The sequence below is a fragment of the Onychostruthus taczanowskii genome, unplaced genomic scaffold (genome assembly GCF_017590055.1).
Source record: "Onychostruthus taczanowskii isolate IOZ18803 unplaced genomic scaffold, ASM1759005v1 scaffold140, whole genome shotgun sequence".
NCBI lineage: Eukaryota > Metazoa > Chordata > Aves > Passeriformes > Passeridae > Onychostruthus > Onychostruthus taczanowskii.
The window spans coordinates 1,140,129-1,159,918 of NW_024498574.1; the positions used below are offsets into that span (position 1 = coordinate 1,140,129).

At 35.1% G+C, this 19,790-nt stretch overlaps 1 protein-coding gene across 8 annotated transcripts in view; it reads right to left on the bottom strand.

Moving 5' to 3' along the window:
• Positions 1-19,790, bottom strand: part of TMEM161B (transmembrane protein 161B) — a 48,662-nt gene that overhangs the window by 2,936 nt on the left and 25,936 nt on the right. For 4 of the 8 annotated variants that reach the window (XR_005952163.1, XR_005952164.1, XM_041398119.1 and 1 more), the window contains exons 8-12: positions 19,039-19,179; positions 15,863-15,976; positions 14,606-14,780; positions 12,465-12,561; positions 11,262-11,567 (exon numbers count right to left, since the gene is read on the bottom strand). Coding sequence is in view for 6 of the 8 variants with exons in the window: in XM_041398119.1 (XP_041254053.1) it covers positions 11,290-11,567; positions 12,465-12,561; positions 14,606-14,780; positions 15,863-15,976; positions 19,039-19,179 (805 nt within the window). In the remaining 2 variants the exon portion in view is untranslated. Of the gene's footprint in view, positions 1-15; positions 11,568-12,464; positions 12,562-14,605; positions 14,781-15,862; positions 15,977-19,038; positions 19,180-19,790 lie in introns of those variants that run through there. The other 4 variants (XM_041398117.1, XM_041398122.1, XM_041398121.1 and 1 more) reach the window with 2 other exon arrangements.

The window sequence follows — 19,790 nt, forward strand, 5'->3', positions numbered from 1 at the left end:
AACAAACAAAAAAGTTAAAATTAGTTTGAAGTAACTTTGGTGCATTGGAGAAATGGTCTAAAATTAGTATTTCTTTAAAAAGAAACATAACAAAGTGGTAAGTACTACACTTAATAAAAATAAAAACACATATACATACAAAAAAATGGGAAACAATTGTTTTGCAATTAGTACTGTCTAAAAGGAGCTGAGAATTTTCAAATATCCAGGTAAGAATCAGAGCTGCAAAGTTGTTGCAAAACAAGTTAATTGTGATTTACATAAATAAGGCTGCCTAATTAGCACATGAGAGGTGATTATCTTGGGGGGGGGGGGGGTAGCATAAGGGGGGGTATGAAAAGACCATAAACACAGTACTATTTTGTATGAGTATACACAGGGTGAGTAATAGTTTTGCAAATCTGTAATTACAGATTCATGTAGGAGCATTTGTGCCTGGTGGACCTTTTTGTGGGAGAGGACGACCAAGGTATATAGGATGCAAAGAGAAATGGTAAGCATGTGCCTGGGCTGCCTGCCCACCGTGTCTGACACATTTGGAAGTTGCTCCACTGAAAGAAACACTCCTCAGCTAAAAACTGTGGTCAATGGAGGAGAATTCAGCAGCATTTAGAAAATGGATTTTCACAGGATGGTTGCCTTTTAAGATAGCAGTCTTTAGACAGAGCAAAACTTTTGTGTTACCTTACTTTATATTTATTTTCAATTTTATATTACTTTTTTACTAGATGCCAGCAAAATTTTAAGATCTTTTACCACTAAAACATTTTGAAAGCATTAAAAGCAATGCAGTATAAAAAAAGTGACAATGCACAGTCTGTTTTAAAGAATTAGATTTGTGCCTTTAGTGTGGCAAACCAGCCACAGTGGTGCCAATCCAAAAGTTCCAAAATTCCAAGCCTAAGAATAGAAATTGATTAAATAGTAGTTTATTTGTTGATCCCTGGTGCCGTAGTTTTCCCAGGTTCTCACATGAAAAACAATACACACCACCTCATCCTGCGATTTTACAGCATCAGTCCACTTGTTCTGCAGTACACAATATGATCAGCTTGGCCCTTGTGTTTTTCAGTAACACTTATTCCTCATAAGAATGTCTAGCAGCATGCATTGAAATGACAGATAAGCACATCGTAGTTTCCTGTGGAAAACAAATCCCTGTCCAGAACAACTGTTTTCATTTTGTAAATCGCAGCCTAAATTCCTTGATATATAACTCAGCTGATGTCCCTCCCTATGTCCCTTTTACCAATTCTGTGAGCTCATGATGTCTGTGAAATGGCAGCAACAGCTAAATCCCACTCTATGGAGAAAGAGGAAATGGCAATCCAGAAAAGATACAGATGTCAGGGCTGAAGATTTTTGTATTCTACTCTTCTTATCAGGCTGATACCAATACTTCACTCAAAGAAAAAAACAGATTATAGGACCAAATCTTGAAGGTTTGTCCTATTCACAATATAAGCCAGATGAATGGGAAGCAAATGGACATTGCTGATGCTTGAAGACCAACCTAACTCCAGCTGAGAGTCTGGGTTCTTTTAGTTTCTGACAATGCACAAATTCTACACAGTATATTTCTGTACAGAAATGACAACTTTGGGAAATCATACAAATGTTGTATTTATTGAAAAGCTGCTTTAAAATCTGACAGTTGAGAGGGATATGAGAGGTTGATTATCCAGAACCACTGAAAGTAGCTTGTAAAGCTCATAATTCAGAGAGAAAAATTCTTTATTTTCCTATCTGCTTTAAGTAGAGACATACGAACTGAAAAGCTGGCCTTCCCTCAGACTCATCAGTACTGCACCCCCTGGAATGCAAAACTCTCATCTCAACTCCAGAGTTATATATAAAAAAAACTACTTTCTTTTAACATGGATTTAGATGGAACATGAATATTCCTCTAAAAGAGGGATTTTCTGGTCCATTTCACAGTCCACCAGGTAATAGCCTATTAAGAATGCAAGCAACAATAATTGTGTTGCATATTCTTTGAAAATTTGTCATAAAATCCAAATCAAATCAGCAACACCTTCAACATTTTCTCAGCCTACCTAGACCAGACAGCACAGGACAGGTGCTAGATGCTTATCCTATTGTCTGGAGGATATTTCCAGGCTTTCCACTCCCACTGCACATACTCAGCTAAAATAAACATTTCAAAAAATTGAGTACTCCCTGTGGAACTACACTGACTCATGCATGTCTGCACACGACATGAGCAGAGGTCAGCTGAAGACCTTTTAAGTCCTTTGAGTTACACAGTGTGGACCTGGTGGACTCAAATCAAGACTTCATGTGACTCTTGAAATCCAAGGCTTGCTTTTATTCCAGAAGCATACTGCCAAGGCTTTCACTGTTGTATTTTGGGCTTAACATTTCTACTGCAAAGTCCAGGGGATTGTAGATTCCAAAGGCAGCCTAAAGCTTCAGGCTGCATGGAAAAAGCAGAAGGCTAAGCTGCCTTCTGAGACATAAGCAGATCTCCCACTATAGTTCTGTTCTTTCCTCTTAACCATCACTTTAAACCTCAGCATTGTTACACTTTCAGGAAGGGTCCCACAGCTTATATGCCTTGTAGACTTTCAAATCCCCATCCCAAATGTCAATGCCTGGCTCTTCTCAGCACCATGCCACACTTTGCTTCTGTAACACAACTGATGGCTATTGCTGAAGGGGTCTTTGGTACCACTTTGGGTTTAGGCTAAAGAAGGATGTTTCCATAAGGATTTTTTTTTTACACCAACGGAACTGTTTGAGTAATTTTGGCATAATTCACCTGCATTTGTTGCACACATCTAAATAAAATGCATGCATAACCAAATCTGACATTCCAAAAATCAAATTCAAGATGGTTACAAAATTACTAAGATTATTAAGTATACTCTTTCTTAGTGCTACTAAGATAAAGCAAATAGGAGAGACCATGTACATTTCTTTTTATAAAAAGCAAACACAACCCCTTTCTAAGTGATTTCCTACTAGGAAGGGCGACAAATCCTTTGAGTGTAAAACCCCGAATTTCCTCCACTTATCATGGTGCACAGCCAATCTTTCTCTAGAAATCGCTCAAAAATTTAAATTCTGAAATACACAAAAATGAAAACACTCATATGAAATCTCTTGTGATTAAACTGCTGTTCACATGAATAAGACACTACCTACATTTAGATGCAAAAAGTATTTATTCTGCTGCACCCAAAAGAAGGGGGGAATAAATGGCCTACTCAATTATTTCTAAAAGTAAACAATTTAGACTAGTAGAATGATATGAAGTCTGGTTATTACATGCTCTTTGGAGATTTTGCAAGCTGAAAAAGACTAGTATATATCAGAAAAGTAGGAAAAAAAGCACACTGGTAGACAATAAACATTTATTGATCTTTGGCTTTAGAAATTGTCTTATTTTGGACAGGGGAAATACTATATAAAATAATGGGGTTGTAAAATTCTTTACATTGCACAAGTGCAAGGCATGCAGAGTACATGTAAGGATACTAAAATACTATAGGAACAGTACTGCAATAGACATTGTATGTCCAACACGGGTTAATGCTTTACAAAGGTAAGCAAGCTGGAGCCACTTGATAAACAGCAGATATCACAGTTTCTCTTAGATTTGCTGTGGTATTACCATGAGCAACTAATAGACATAAATTTCATTTTAATAATGTGTGCATTATAAAAGCAGAGTTAAACTATAACATTTCAGCAAAATGAATAGGGAATAAGAAAGTATAACCTTGCTTCAGTTTTGTGATATTTACTGTTGTTAAAGAAATTTAGGCATTTTAAAGACAATTCATTATTTTCATATTAATATAAAACGAGCAAGGCAAAACTAGCTTCTTAAATGCCCTACAGTAAAAAATGTAATGTAACTTCTTACAAATAGCGTAAGGAAATATTTAGCAAGCTTACTGTACCAGGTTTTCCCAAACAGTGTACTATATACAGTACGGATTTCTACAGCCACTTTTTAGAGCTAAAAGCTCAACATGCTGTGACCAGCCTTCCTCAGAAGAAGGCTTCCTTTGGTAGATTTGAACCAGCAACACCATCTCAACTTACAAGCACTTCACATGCAGAATGTATAATTAACTCAGGAGCATGGGCCTGTTGTTTCCTCACTTTTTTAATGTCCTTGCTGAACCAGTCAGGTTCTACCTTCAGCTCTTGAATTCCTGAAGGTGGACAAGCAGTTTTAAAGTAAGGGTGGTTTCACTATTGAATACTCTAACAGAATTCTACAAAATTCTACCAGGTGTAACTTTTGGAAGCTTGGTGTCAGTCAGCAGTATCACAATTGGTACTCTTTATGCTCCAAATCCATAAGGATTCAGCAACCTTCAGTGTTGCCTTTCTAAGCCCAAGCAGAACTACTTACCTGTCTGAAATCACCCCCGTGCCTGGGCTACAATTAACACGCAGGTGTCACTACAGAACTTTGTAAGTCAAACCATTCCAAATCTTGTAAATACTTGCCCCTCAGTCATAAAGAAAACAATGCAGAGGTGGCAGAGGGAGGCGTGTTAATTTAAATTAGGGGTGTTCAATTATCAGTCAGATATGGGCAAAATCGTTATATTACCATTTAAGTAAGAGGAATGGAAAATATTTCTTCAAAATCTTATTTTGTTTCCAATATGTAACAGCACAAAACCACACATGGACATTACACAAGCCAAAAAATGTATTAAAAAAAATTTCATAGCAAACCCTATTTCAAGGGCTACCAGAATCACCCACAATTAGGCACTTTACAGTGTACAAAAAGAATATTACTGGAGGTTGTTTATTAGCTGTAGTAGTTGTACCAAAGTATTATCCACACCACTAAAAAAACCCCCAAAACAACCAAAAAAAACACCCCAATGTGAGCTTTTTCACCTTGTGTTGTGCTCTTCTGATCACAGATCCTGATGAATATTTAAAAGTATAGGAGCCAATTTGTTTTTAAACAGCAGTTAATGCAACATCAGATCCATATAATGCAAACACCACTTGACACCATCCTCACTGTGAAGCACGACAGTCTTAGTACTTGTAAAGCCGTAACTATAAAAATCATATTTTTACAGTATTGTAGCAGTAAGAGGAAGCTAAAATTTACATACATAACACCAGAGTCTTTTCCATTTGGCAAATACTGAAATGAAGGTAGGGAAATCTTTTTGTCTTAGGTCTATATTCTAGAGTAGAAAGTATTATGTGCTTTTCACTTAAAGATAAAAATAAAAAAGACTATTAACTGAAGAACAACATTGAATTTGTGTGTTCCCAGCAGCAATTAAACAAGTAGAAGATTTAAACTAAAATATTTACAACTTGGAAGATATTCCCTGTGCAATTTGTAACATGTCTACCTTATGAGAAATTTTAGGCTGAAATTATTTAATAGCATCTTTGTATTAATATTTGCTCACATAAATGGAAGACTGAAACATTAGACATCTTTCAGTAACTTCTATTACAGAATTTTTTCCATGTATATTCCTCCTAGAAAGCCCTACATACTGCTAACAATGGAACAAAGGAATGACCAAAGATAGGAAAAATAAAAACTGTTGGCACATCATGACATGGGTATGAACTGCAGTTATGAAATACCATTTTTGGTGCCTTTTTCTTTGTCCTATGTTTTTATGAAAAATACTGTGAATATGTATTCTGGAAACTTAGAACAAATACGGGAGGCAGAGTTACTATGAACAGAGGAAGAGAGAATAAGTCTGACTTTAAGCACAGGAATTTTAAGCCAGGTTTTTAAAAATACACTGCAGCACAATAAAAGAATAATGACTTACTACTAAGGAGTTTGTAAAAAGCTATTCAAAGCTCTTTTGAGACATGTATTTTATAGATAGCAGGGTCATATGGATAGTAGGTTGTTGAGAAAAAATGCTGCAACTACAAATTCTAAGGGTCTTGACTGATGTATAACCTCACGGAAAAATCTGGTATTTACAGGTGGATTTTGGACTTCGCTATAAAATTGCATACCTGTTAATACTTCAGCTTAAACATCAAGCTTAAAAAAATGTAGAAGTTTTTGATTTCTAGTTGCAGGCACCGATATTAATTTTAAAAAAATGAAAATATGATCCATAGTATTAGGATTAAAAATAATTTCCATTAAAAATACCATTGAAATCAAAGGTATAAAAATACATATACACTGCATGCAAAACAACATCCAGTGCAATATTACCCTCCTGGTAGTCCACAGTGAGAGAGACTGGAAAAAGTTAAGTGCAGCATACACAGATGTCAGTAAAAAGCAGCCTGGAAATGACATGTTGGCTTCATGATCTCACCTAGAGGAGGAAGACCTTTCAGTCTTGCATTCAGGAGTGCAAATGAGACACGCCATCTACTTCATCATACAGCATATGACTGTATGTGCTGCACAGGTCATAAAGCATGGCAAGCCTTCCCAAAGAAGGAGGCACTAAAATCACTGTGAAGCACAGACAGACCAATCTGAATCAGCCTACTTAGTGAGATCAGACATCTGGCTTCTAATAATATGTTGCCTAGATGCTCTTTAGAGTAGGTATCTGTGACATCAAAATATTGCTCTTTATTTACCATTTGGGATTTAGGCTGCAGATGTTAAAAATAACAGTCTTACTCATAATTCACATTTAATATCTGATTTAAGATGAAAGTAACCTGCTGTTGCCTTCCTCCATTAAGATTTTGCTCAGGCGTAACACAAGAGAACACACAGTTTTCTTTGGCCTCATACTTGTTCAGTGTCTCCATTTTGTCTGGGCACTCAATTCTTTAACTAAAAGTATCTAGGAAATTTATAGTGACAAAATTAACTGTGGGGTTAAGGTGTGGAGAGGCTGTGTCGAACAAATTAATGTGCAAAATGTGTCATGAGAAAAACCATAAAGTGTACTATTTAAAAACTGATAAAAATTATCTCTGTGAAAAGCACAGCTATATTTGATAATAAAGAGACATAAGGCCTTTTACCTTGGAGAATCTTCCAACAGCTTTAAGATCAGATGTGTTCAATTTTCTATTTGATATATTCAAAATGCCTATTACCACTTAGGTGTAGTTACTGTAATGAAGCACAGCACTTTGAATTGTTTCTTGAAAGTTAGCTGAAATTTCCATACTTGCTAACCACTACATAGAGTGAGTTATGCCGCCTACATGTTGTGTTGATGTCTTGGTAGCATTTTTGTTCTTAAGACAAATTTGACTTTACAATCCAGGGAAGAACATATCACTGTTTAAACACCTTGAAGTACTTGTGATCCAAATGAGGAGAAGAACTGCAACAGAAATTAACTTTCTGTAAGTATCCTCTGTACAAGGATGTTCTCTTGTACTGATGCTACTATTTAATCTGTGGATCCTTTATGCAAGAGAATTCTGGAAGAGGGAAAGACTGCACAGCTAACAAAACCTCAGAAACTGGTACAACCTATAGCTTGAGAAGGAATTAAAAGAGGACAAGTGCAGCCTGAAAATGTCACCTACCAAGTGTAAGAACAGGCTTTCTATAATCTATTCTCCTATTCTTAATCAACTTCTCTTAGCTCAGAAATAGCCCAAGTGTTATGACTGGACCTCCATTGCTGGAAGACTTGGATTTTTCACTGTCTTAACCCTTTGTCTAAAGGGATCCACATAATAAAAGTGCACACTTTAAACAAATGTTAACAAGTTTGTTCATATTTCAGATGGAATTTTAAGTTATTTAAACTATTTAAAGGAACTAATCCTTCAAAAACAGATACATTTAAACTAAACACAAGTCAAAATACAATCTTGAACAAATTTAGCCTACTTGGTTCTGAGAAGGGAATGTAGGGACAGCGCTGTAGATCGGCAATAGAAGTCACATCACCAAGAAAGGAAGGGAGATCTGAATTTAAGAAGAAAGAAACAGACATGGATTCTTTGCCGAAGGAACATTTCCTTCTAAAATCTCTCAGAAACTAAGGGAGATCTCACTGTGGCTTCCAAGTACTTAAAGGGGGCTTATAAAAAGGAGGGAGAATGACTTTTTGCACAGGCAGGGAGTGACAGGACAAATGGGAACACTTCTAAACTGGAAGAGGGGAGATTTAGATTAGGTGTTAGATGGACACTCTTGCCTGTGAAGGTGGTGAGGCACTAGATACGGTTACCCAGAGAAGCTGTGGCTGCCCATCTCTGGATGTGTTCAAGGCCATGTTTGAGGGGCTTGGAGCAACCTGGTCTGTGAAAAGCGATCCATTCCAGATCCATTCTAACACAAACCATTCTACAATTTTTTTATTAAGTAGTGGGCAAAAAGCAAGACAAAATGTTTAAGAAACCTGAGTAGCACCTACCTACCTTTCAGTCACATTTTACTGCTTTTCCATTTCTGCAGGATGTTTTCCCCCCATCACCAGGTGCTGATAAAGGTCTCCATGAAACAAACAAAGCACTTCCCAGCTGCAAAGGAACTTACTACAGAAGTAAGCAGATATTCCTTTGAACCTTACACAATATATATGGAAGTCAGGACTATCAGGGTTGCTGCTTTACTTTAAAACATATTTTTGATCGTATCACATACTTGCCAGAAGCACTGCTCACAACCTCAGCAATATGGTCCCTCTGGTTTCATTGTCACCACATTTCAAAGGCTTTTATTACCATATTTTAATTTTTCATAAGCCTTCTGGACTCATGTCAGGATTAAATGGATCCAAAGAAAGACCATCTCCCACTCACTGCTGAGCAGAAGGCCAACCATTCAATTCTGCAGAACAATGGTCTGAAGCACTGAACTTCATGTTTGCAACACTAGGTGCTTATTTTTCACTGTGATCAGTGTGATGTCTGAACAGTAAATCAGCATGAGCTCTTAGCAAAAGCTTTGTGAAGTTCAGCTACATGATCCTTATTACTTTTGCTGAATGCACTATTATGTAACTACAGTTCACTTTTACTTATAAGCTTTCAGAATGACTATGCCAGCAAAAACTGTTGCTTAACATTATTTTGAAGTATTCTGAAGTATCCAAAATTTAATCCTTCAGATTTCAACAACAGGTTACATCTCCTATATAGTGAGCTTCATCAGGCAAGTTCACTATCAGAAGCAAACTGTTTTGCATTGTTTTATTTTTCAGAGCAAAAGATTGGCATTGAACACCCTAACTCCAACCTAAAAGCTGGCCTTACTAATTCCGTTAGCAATGATGTATCTTGTAGTAATGATATATCTTGAGCTAGTATGAAAATGGGTGCAGTATTGTTCGACCTGTCATATTCTGTCATTCAATTATTAATCTGAAAAATACTTCCACGGAATGCCTGAAATTTGAAACTATGAGGTTAAATATTATTCTTTAAGCCAATTCACAGTTAAGCCATTGTCCCTATTACAAAAAGTTGGTGTGAAAACAACAAAGCTTGCAGTCCCAGTCACACTGAAATACTGCAATGAAACCAGTAGCATCATGCAAGGTGTTCTCAGACATCCCAAACACATGCAATAGGTACTAGGCTGGTGTACACAAATCTTTCTCCAATAAATGCAACTTAATAAACTAATAAATAACTTAAAAGGTTTTCAACACAGCAAGATAGTTTATCACCAGCTTAAAATCTTGATTTTCTGCATTCATTGAGTTTGTTCTCCCATATGGTAGGTTTGCTACATATTAAAAATTTAGTTAAGCTTTTCCATTTATAAATGCTTATTATATGCAAAGCTGTACACAAATTCAAGAGAAAAAGAACAGTAACATAAAAACAACTAGTATTAGCAAAAAAAAAAAACCCACTGACGCTGTGAAGTTTAATATTAACTGTTTAAAAAAGCTACTGAATATAAATCCCCATTCCTGTTTTGCAAATACACAAAACACTTGAAAAACTGTAAATAATTTTATGACTGGAATCTATCTATCCAGTTAAGCAAAAATTGTAACGTTAATACTTTGATATTTTTCTTATTACATAGCTGTTTTATTATACGGAAAATCTATGAAGCCAAGATATAGTAATTATCATTATGTAGTCAAGTTAGCACAGATTAAAGTGGCAGAAGATGATGATTTGACAGAACAGAAATTTTAAGATTAACAGTTTAAGTAGATCTTTACTTCCAAGACAGTGTATGTTCTTTAGTATAGCTAAGTACCTCTAAAGAGGCACAAAAACCAAATAGCCCTTTCAACTGAACTCAGAAAGAAAAAAAAAAAAGAAAAAAAAGAAAAAATTAAATGTTTAATTTCAAAAGGGAATCTTGAAATTATTAGATACACATACACCCCTCTCCCATAGCACTGTAAGATACATTCAGGAATTTAAAATAAAGATTCCATATTTCATACCTTCATATATATTATATATTTGATATATAATATACATGTACATTACATATATACATACAGTATTAGTCAGCAGGATTAAACTGTTTTGTTTTGAAATGTTTGACTGGTGTCACTAATTATTTTCTGTTCTTTTGTAAATTCAATGGAATTTATCTATGACCTCAAAAGAAGAAATTTAAAAGATCCAGACACAATGTGTGGATCAATACTAGCACCAATACAGATGGCCATTACTTCAAAATGACTGCAGGGACTGAAATAATATATTTGCTATAACTCTCTTCTTACTGCACAAGCACTCCTGCAAAATATGTAGGCAGCAATACCTGTCAGGTACACACATCGGCTCCTGTTAAATTTATATTTTATACAACTTTCCCTACTGTAATATACAGTATCTCTTTTGTCCTGTTGGATTTTTTTTAATTTTCCAAGGAGAAAAGTGATCAATAGCTGTCCAACAGAATTTTTTTTAAATCCCCTCTCTCTCCTTTCACTTGTATGGCTCAGTTTCAAGACTTAGTCAATAGGCAGCTTAATCAATAGCCACCGTCACTATGTCCAGTACCCTTAAAATGCAGTTCAGACAGTGACTGTTGATGCCTAAAAAACAAATTTTTGAGTTTGGCTTGCTGTTTATGGAAACCAAGGTACTCAGAGGTCACATCTTTTCAGCATGCTTACCACCATCAACAACACAATAATGTCAGTCAGTCCCACGACTATAACTGAATTATTTTCCTAACATTTGGGTAAACAAAAATAACAAACCCAGTTGCAATTTTAAACATTTTAAGATTATTCACCCTGAGAACACCAAGGAAGTCTGTAAAAATAATTATGATATGTTTTCTCTTCACATATATAGTTTTCCCTTCATCTCCTCTTGGGTACCTGGGTTTGTATCTACAATCTCACCTCACATTTGCTCTGTCAGTTGACTTGTTCATGCCACAGTCAGGTACTGGTGATAGAAGAGACCAAAAAGGCTTGTAGAAAAAAGGCAAGCAGCAATCCACCAAGTGAGGAAAGACAGGAGTCCCCGGAACAGGAGAGGAGTGAAAATATTCTTTAGGCTTCCCAAAGCCATTGTTATTTGTACTACAGTTACTTTCTTCTTTCCATCAGCAGGTGGAGACTCAGAATAAACAGAATTGGGAAGCAGGCTGTTTTCTACTGAAGTGTCGGAATTCAATCCTGGGTAGATGCCCCAAGAATAATTACCTGTTAAAAATAAACAAGTAACAGATTTTTGTAGAATTAAATTCAAGTTATGTTAATTCAATCACTCTGTAGTCTTTGATATATTTTTAATACACACACCAAAAAAAAGTTAAGTTTTTATAACTTAGTAAATACAAACTATATTCATCTGCATTACTTCCTGGTCATTCCAGGAAGTAGGATGAATCAATCCTACTTCATCCTGGGATAGGATTCATCTTGTATTTTGACATCCTAACATCTACATGTGATATAGCAACCTTGAGACCTCTGTATGTCCTGGGTATGATTGATCTTACCAGATGGAGATGTCTACTCCAAGGCAGGATGAATCACAACCTACTAAAGCCTATATCTAACCACTGCCTTTTTGCAAAGAGAATGACACAACTGCATGGCAGGCTATGAAAGACATGTCTCACAGGAAGGAAAGAAAAGAAAGAAGAAAAAGGAAAAGGAAAAGAAACCCAAACCAGCGCTACTTCAGATCTCCAAGTAACTACATGAACCCCCTATCTCACAATTTCCTACCAATGATAAAAAAGTTGAAAAATTCCTTTATAAGATATTCATGAAGTTAAATCAATCATACTTTATGCAGTTCACTTTTAAAATACTTCTAAAAAGACAAGTATTTCAACAGAAGTAAACAGTTTAATTGGTTGCATTATGTAATTTCTCAGAAATAAATAAAACAAATTAGCATGTAATTTGAAGATATCAAATGCAGCAACAGAAATAACTACTTAAAAACCACATACGAATGTTTTAAAGTATAAGAAACTACAAGGAATTGTTGTATTGCAAGTACCCATAAATTCTAATTCTCTTTAATCAGGTGAAAATAAAAAAGCCCTGTGGAACAGAATAAACGACTGTTGGTCCAATTTTGCCTACCTAGTGTTTTCAAGAGCAGAGTTGTGTGAAGAAGCATTACCAATGGTGCAACATACTGCAGTGCAATTACACAGAGATAATAGAATACTCGAGCCACCTAGAAAAAAGAAAGAGTATAAGTTCATTATTCCTGGTTGATCAAAGCAGACCTTTATGAATATGTCTAGAAAAAAAAACAATTTATTAAAAAACCCCAGTATTTATGCATTAAAGTTGTTTTAAGAATTTTCTAGTAATTCTTGGCATGTGACATACTGTCCTCAAAAGACCTAATGAAGAAATCCCCATAATGAATTCCAGTTTCAGGACATTTACAAATCTGAGAAGAAGGGCTGAAAGAAAATAATTAAAAACATCAATTCTGTTAAAAAAAAGAGAATCAACGTTGCTTCTGCAAACTGTATGCCATCATTCAATGATTCCTACTTTAATAGACCAGAAACAAAAATAAATTTATATGTTTAATTCTTCAAGTTCCCAGTCATTTACCAACTAAATCCCATTTCAAAAATGAAGTAGTAGTCACAGTCCAAAGCCCCATAAGAAGTAAATGAAAGCTTGGTCAATATTAGTGTCCTTTTTCAAAAGTGAGGTATTTTTAAGATTTCCAACTGGAAAACACTTATATTTTAAAACAATGGCAAGCTGAGTTTTCATTAGATCAATAACAGCATTTAATTGGTCTTTATTTCACTCATACACTATGGTTCATCGAAGTCCATTCAGATATATCCCTCCCCCTGCTCTCCCATAGGTTCCATTTTTCTCAATACTGTAACATTACATACAAGCTATTGACCTAAAAGATTAAACCAAATAAAGATGGAAAAAAGTAGTAAAATCAACAGCAAGCAAGCAGTGAAATAAAACTACCCGTGTTTTATAAAATAACAGAATGCAGGTTGGCAAAAATGATGAAGATAGACATGACAGTTTTGGGAACACCTTTCAAGTCTCAAAGGGCTTCTTAATGAGCATGCATCAAAAAACTAACACGAGAAAGAACACTGACAGAAGAAAAAGCATGAGACGAAATTTGTCAAAAAATTGGTGTAATATGACAAAAATAACCAATTAAAAAGTAATGATCACTGTAGAATGACAGACAGGAAAGAATTCACTTGCAGAAGTTCCTAAAAAAGGTAAAGCAGATATGATTAGTAAAACAAGACAAGACTATGTCTAGTGACTATGGCCTTCTCAAAGAGAATGTATGAAGATACTGCAGAAATGGATATAAGAAATGCCACACGGAGAAGGCGCAAGTGTTTTACAGATAGGAATAAAATTCCCAGTATTAAAATGGCACATTTATAGCAACTGGCACAGTTCCATCCTAACCAGCTGCTACTACATGCACTTCCTAATTTTTTTTTTTTTCTGGAGCAAATTCCTAGCCACTTTGTAAATAACTACAGCACCTTCAGACTATGACCTTCAGACACTTAGTGTAACTACATGTAATAATGACAATCCTAGAAGAGGAGTCTCTGTCTTATGCCATGCTTCAAATATTCCTCCTGCAATAGACCCCAACTCAGCAGGATCATTAGACAGCACTATCATACAGCACTAGAAATTTATTTTGCAGCCAACACACAACAGCCATTCCACCTGACCCATTTTTCAAGGTATGCTTTACTACTTTTCTTTAAAAAAAAATCCTCAGAAATTTCGCCTTGTCCACAATATGATAGGCAATTTTTTAATTAGGCTGGTGCACTGCTAAGTGGTCTGACAGAATCAAACATCTGTCATTTTATTCCAAAATATAACCACCTTGTCATAAATTTTCCCTCAATTTAAAAATTATAGTTGGTAACAGTATATTACCATTCTATAAACATTCAGTTTTTTCTTTCCCATGTTGTAGTTACAGATCACCACTCATTGGAAGGGATCTTTTATAACAACTTCTAAATAACCAAGGACAAACTATATGCATAACACAGATGATACTTCTCTCCATATTTTGGTTTGCAGAACTTCTCTGTAATGATTCTATTTTTACAGGAGATATAGTCTAGAAAGCTTCATTCAGATTTGAGCTCTGCTGCCACAGAAGACAACAAATTGGAAAAAAATTATTTGCACAGTCAAAATAGTACAAATATATATAATCTCAGTGCCACCATTCTTACCATTTTCTGTAAATCAACCATACTTATTCTACCAGCTTCCTTTTTCATCTGATCCACACTTTTCTGGGCTAAATTCAGATAGGCCTGTAAATGATGACGCATCATAGCCAACCGTAAAACACACAATAGGATTATAATCCACAATCTGATGGTATCAAATGTATCTTCTGACATTCTGTGGATAATAAAAAAAGGGTAATGCTGTTTTCCAAAAACCACCTACTGCTACAGTTATTTATTTGTATCATCTGTAATCCTGAGGCAAATTGTCAAAAGCAGTTAACACACAAACTACAGTTATGAAGTTCATATGCAAGTAATATTTACTTTTGCCTTATTTCTCTTTCCTACTACTTCTCAGTAGCCCTACAGCACAAATCCAAATTAGTATTCATTTGTCTGTAAACAAGAGCAGTTCCTAACTGCCTAAATTCTGAGTAATGAAGGCAGGACACTAAAAACGAAGGTTGCTCAGATAATTACAGGTTTTCAGACACACAGGAGTAGACAGTAAATAGTACTAGATTGTAAATGGGTACTTCAGCTGCCTGAGACACCCAGTAATAGCTCAACACTCATTTTAAGACGAACTGAGGAACAGAATATATAAAAATATGTGTATCTGTTGTGTTTTATGTAATAGCTCAATGGTCACAGGATCACTTTAGAAGCTTATCTCACCTTAAAAAGCAAGAAATTTATCAGTCCATCGTATCTCTTTCAAATCTATTTTGAATTAGCAAGACTAATTGTGACAATGACCATCAACTATACTTATACATTATTTCAGATACCAGTCTTCTTGGAACTCTTTCTCTTTTTATATTTTAAATATTTTACCTATCAATTCAATACCAGTTCATCAGTATGTAAATATTAAGACAAACCTCCTAGCTTAGTTCTCATGCCAACAGATCTTGACTGTTTTCACTGAAACCACTTCTCTCCTACACTAATATGCAAGACACGAGGTTCCAGCAGGTAGTGAGGTGGTATTCCACCCCTACAAAAAACAAAGCACTACTGCCAAGGAAATGTCAAGAGACAGCAATTTTTTGGGAACCACCACCTTAACACTCATAATTCTGCAACTCATTCTTTTGAAATAACAGAAGCTCCTTATAATTCAGCTGCACCTACCACAATACCTGACAGCAGATGGTATTAAACTCTTTCATGTTTCTTCAACTGGCAAAGAGCTCTAAGACAATGTTTTGTTCTCAATACCCCAAAAAGAACTTTTAAAGGAAATCTTACAAAGGAATGCTCTCTTTGCCCAATGGTGGGCTCATAATGTAGTCCTTAGTGATTGGTTTTACCCACAGCAGAACCATAAATAAAGGTGCCAAGAAGTTTATATGTAGCAATGTTCTGAAAAAAGAAAAAAAAAACAGGGAACTTAGTAAATGAAAACAATTACCATACTGTTGAAAGTATATAAGAATATATAGAGTATATAAGAAATATTCAAAAGCAGAAATATTAACTTTAAAATAGTTGGGAGAAAGATAAATAATAAAATTTCTTCCCTATTTTATAGGTATGGCTTACATTTCAACAAAACGGTAACATTATATATTGCAAAATCATACTGGATTTTGGCTTTAAAAAGAACAGGAGAAACAGTTGTCAGAGGTCAGATTACACAGTTTAATGAAGCATTTTACTTAGAAACCCTGATTAAATTAAACTTGGTACTTATATTAAAGATATTCAGACCAAAAAAAATATTGTATGAAACTGCACAACAAAAATAAAAGTAGTACTCTTTAGTAACTTTTGAGTACAAAGCAGCAGAATTTAAAAAGGGGATACAGTTTTTGGAGTTCTCCCTTAAATTAATATTCTTCTTTATTTCTAAACTTCTAAATTTTCTTCTCTATTTCTAAACCCATTTTCCCAGTCATTTTTCATTACTATAATGAAATGAGAACAGTTGAAGGGACTGGGTTGTTTCACCAGTGCAGTATTTCCTCACTAACTGAATCAGGTTTGTCTTCACCTTCACTGCAGTGCTTCTACACTATAGAAAAAATTATGTAATCAAAAATTGTTCTAAAGAACACAAGACCTTCTTGATTGCAAACTATCAAGCTTCCTAAAACCACTAAAATGTTTGCATGTTACAGAAGCTGTCATCACACACAAATTTAGATCTTTGATTTCAGATGAAGAAACAACCCCTGCCTGCTATTAAGTGGTGCTAGGGAATGCAACAGCCCCAAGGATTAGTCCAAAGCATTTAATTAGACTGTGAAAGCCTTTTATCTGAGCTTCTACTTATTTAGGAGATCCTACTGAGTTAACAGACTAGAGTGATGGACTGGCATGTGCCAAAGGGTGGTGGGAATCTCTATCTTTTTTGTTCTTGTTTTTGTTTTGTTTTTTGGTTTTTTTTTTTAATGGAACAGACAGGAAGGTTGAAATACTCTTGATGCAGATGCTGGCAAAGGAAGAAATATGTATGAAAACTGTACAACTTTGTTAAGAAGACTCCAAATGCAGGGAAGGATACCACTGCCAAAGGAAAAAAATCAAACCAGTTCTCAAAGCTGAAAGGGACACCAGATGATTTTTATTCTGTTTACTCAAAAACAGTGAACTTACTCCCTACACTCATAAAAGAATCATAATAATAATTTTGAACATATTAGTGACGTGGTACTTGACCATTAACCTTTAAGTTTTGGGGCTTTTTTTGGTCAGTGTTCCCTCCAAGTTAAGTGCTCCATTCCATTAAGGAATACATTTTGTTTTGGGTATTTTTGAATTGTTTAGTTCTGGTTCTTTTGTTGGGTTTTAAGGGAGATTTGTGCCTTTTTTGGGCACCTTAAGAGATGTGGGCACTTTTGGTTTGATTATGGTTTTTTCTTTGGTTTTTGTTGGTTTTGTATTTTGTTTAGTTGGTGAGCTTTTTCTTTGCAGTTGTTTTGGTTGGGGTTTTTTAAGTAAAGTATGTATTTGACTGCAGAGATAGACACTGTTTTAGCACCCAACTTAGAGAGCTTTCTATCAGTGACAAGTCATCCTCATTTACAACCCCCTCCTTTAGTCACTATCAAACAAGTGTATCAGCAAGGAAAAGTTACATTCTTCAGGTTTATTAGAACCTATCACTTGACAAATATTCTTTATAATGCCTTTACCTAATTATATGGATACCTTATCAAGTTTTAATCCATTTAATGTAATTTTCATACTGTTCCAGTTGAATAGTCAAAGTATCGGTAGACTTTCAAAAATAACTTGGTGGTGTTGAACAAAGTTATCTTCAACAACCAGTTCCAATATCGTCTACAGAAGTCTTAAATTTCATAACCACACTTCAGTGGATATCAACTTCCCTCTAGTTCTTAATTCATGAATTTTTGTTTCTGGGAGTTTATATTTCTGCCTAGGATATTATGTCTGTTGATCAAGGAAGATGCTGGAATACTTACAGAAAGACACAAAGAATTTTAAAATATTGAGAACCATAGCAATTAAGAACTAGATAGTTTATATGTCTGGAAAGAACAGATTAGGAAGTGACTCAATCAGTCTACACACAGACAAGAAACGTAACAGCAGATAAAAAAAACCAGTAGCTGGCTGCTACACAGACAACTACATTGAGTGCAAGTGTACTTGCTTATAAAATTTACCAAGACTGATGGACTCACATGAAACAGATTAATTTGTAAGCCGAACATTCCTGAAGGGAAAGAAAAAAAGTGAAGTTTGAACAAAAAATTATTTTCCTACTGGAAAACATAGTGGTTCTCTAAGGAAATTTACCAGATTGAATACCTACACTGCCCTATGCTGCAGAAGCTGTCATTATCACCTATTAAACATCAACAGTCAAGACCTCTGAAAGCCACTTGGAGATTCACCCTCTCAACCAGAGAATGCTCAAGAGAAATAGTTCAATTGGACAGAACATTTTACTACCAAATGGAAGGATGGCTGAAAATGAAAATACTCCTTTACATTGGTATTAACGTATGACCCTAATAAAATATTCTGGGTCATTTCTGCATTTTATCCTATGTAAACTTATTAAAGGAATAATGCCCAGCTCTAAGTGAAGGTGAAAAAAACCAGTCTGTGGTCACATTTGTACCTCCTGAAAGTTATCTTAACTTCTAGAAAGACATGATGGGGGAAGGAAAGCTGGACACAGAGACATTCACGGTGGAGTTCTTGCAGGAGGAAAGGAAAGCTCCTTTAATTGGAACTCTTAATTACAAGGCAAAGGATGTAACAGACTGGCAGAGCACAGGCTGAGCAGAAAGTGGCAGGTGGCAAATCTGCTCAAGATATGAAAAGCAGGCAGCAACAGAAGTCTTAAGTCACTACCTCCTTGTTGGAATAATTTGCTTAGTTTATTTTTAGACATAAAAGATTTAAGACTGAGTAGCATATACCTATTTGCATATATTTTCTCTTACTGTGTTATTTTTTCTGTTGCTAAATTCAGAGCATCCAGATGCATTTGAGCCAGTCGCAAGCCAGGGAATGTCAAAAAAGCACCAATAAGTGAACACAGAACAGCCAGGAACAATTTGAAGGTTAGTTTAGACACAGGACCCCTAAAAGAAAAGAAAGGAAATAAGCATTTTCTTGGGGAAGAAGTTGGGGGAGCAGGGAGTATCAGTATACTTTCAACCCAACAGTATCTAACATTTAATAAAAAAAGCCAACAGTATTCTGTAGGCTTCCTCCAAAATACTAGTATTATTAAAAACCAATCAGAAATTAAAATTTTAAAAAATACTTTCAAAACCAACCAAATAATCTATTTATTTCCTAGAAAAACAGAAAACCTAATTTACTGACAGTGGGATGTTAATTTGTTAGTAAAGGAAAAACAAAGAATAATTTTATACTGTAATTAGCAAAAAATTATATAACAGAAATCACAAAATTAATTATATAATTAATAAATACAGGTTTATACAAAGAAAAAAAAGAGAACAAAACAAAACCCTCAAACAAACAACAAAAACATCATGGTTATAGTGAAATGTAACTAACAGATCAAAGAGGAACGAAACCAAATCTAGTGATTCAAATGAGCTTCAGATTCTTTCTTAATCTATGTCACCTAATCTATCAGGAGACACCATCATTAACTCAGGTGCTGCTAAAAAAGGCAAAGCACTGCAATAGTTTATAACTAAACAAACACTTAACATGAAAA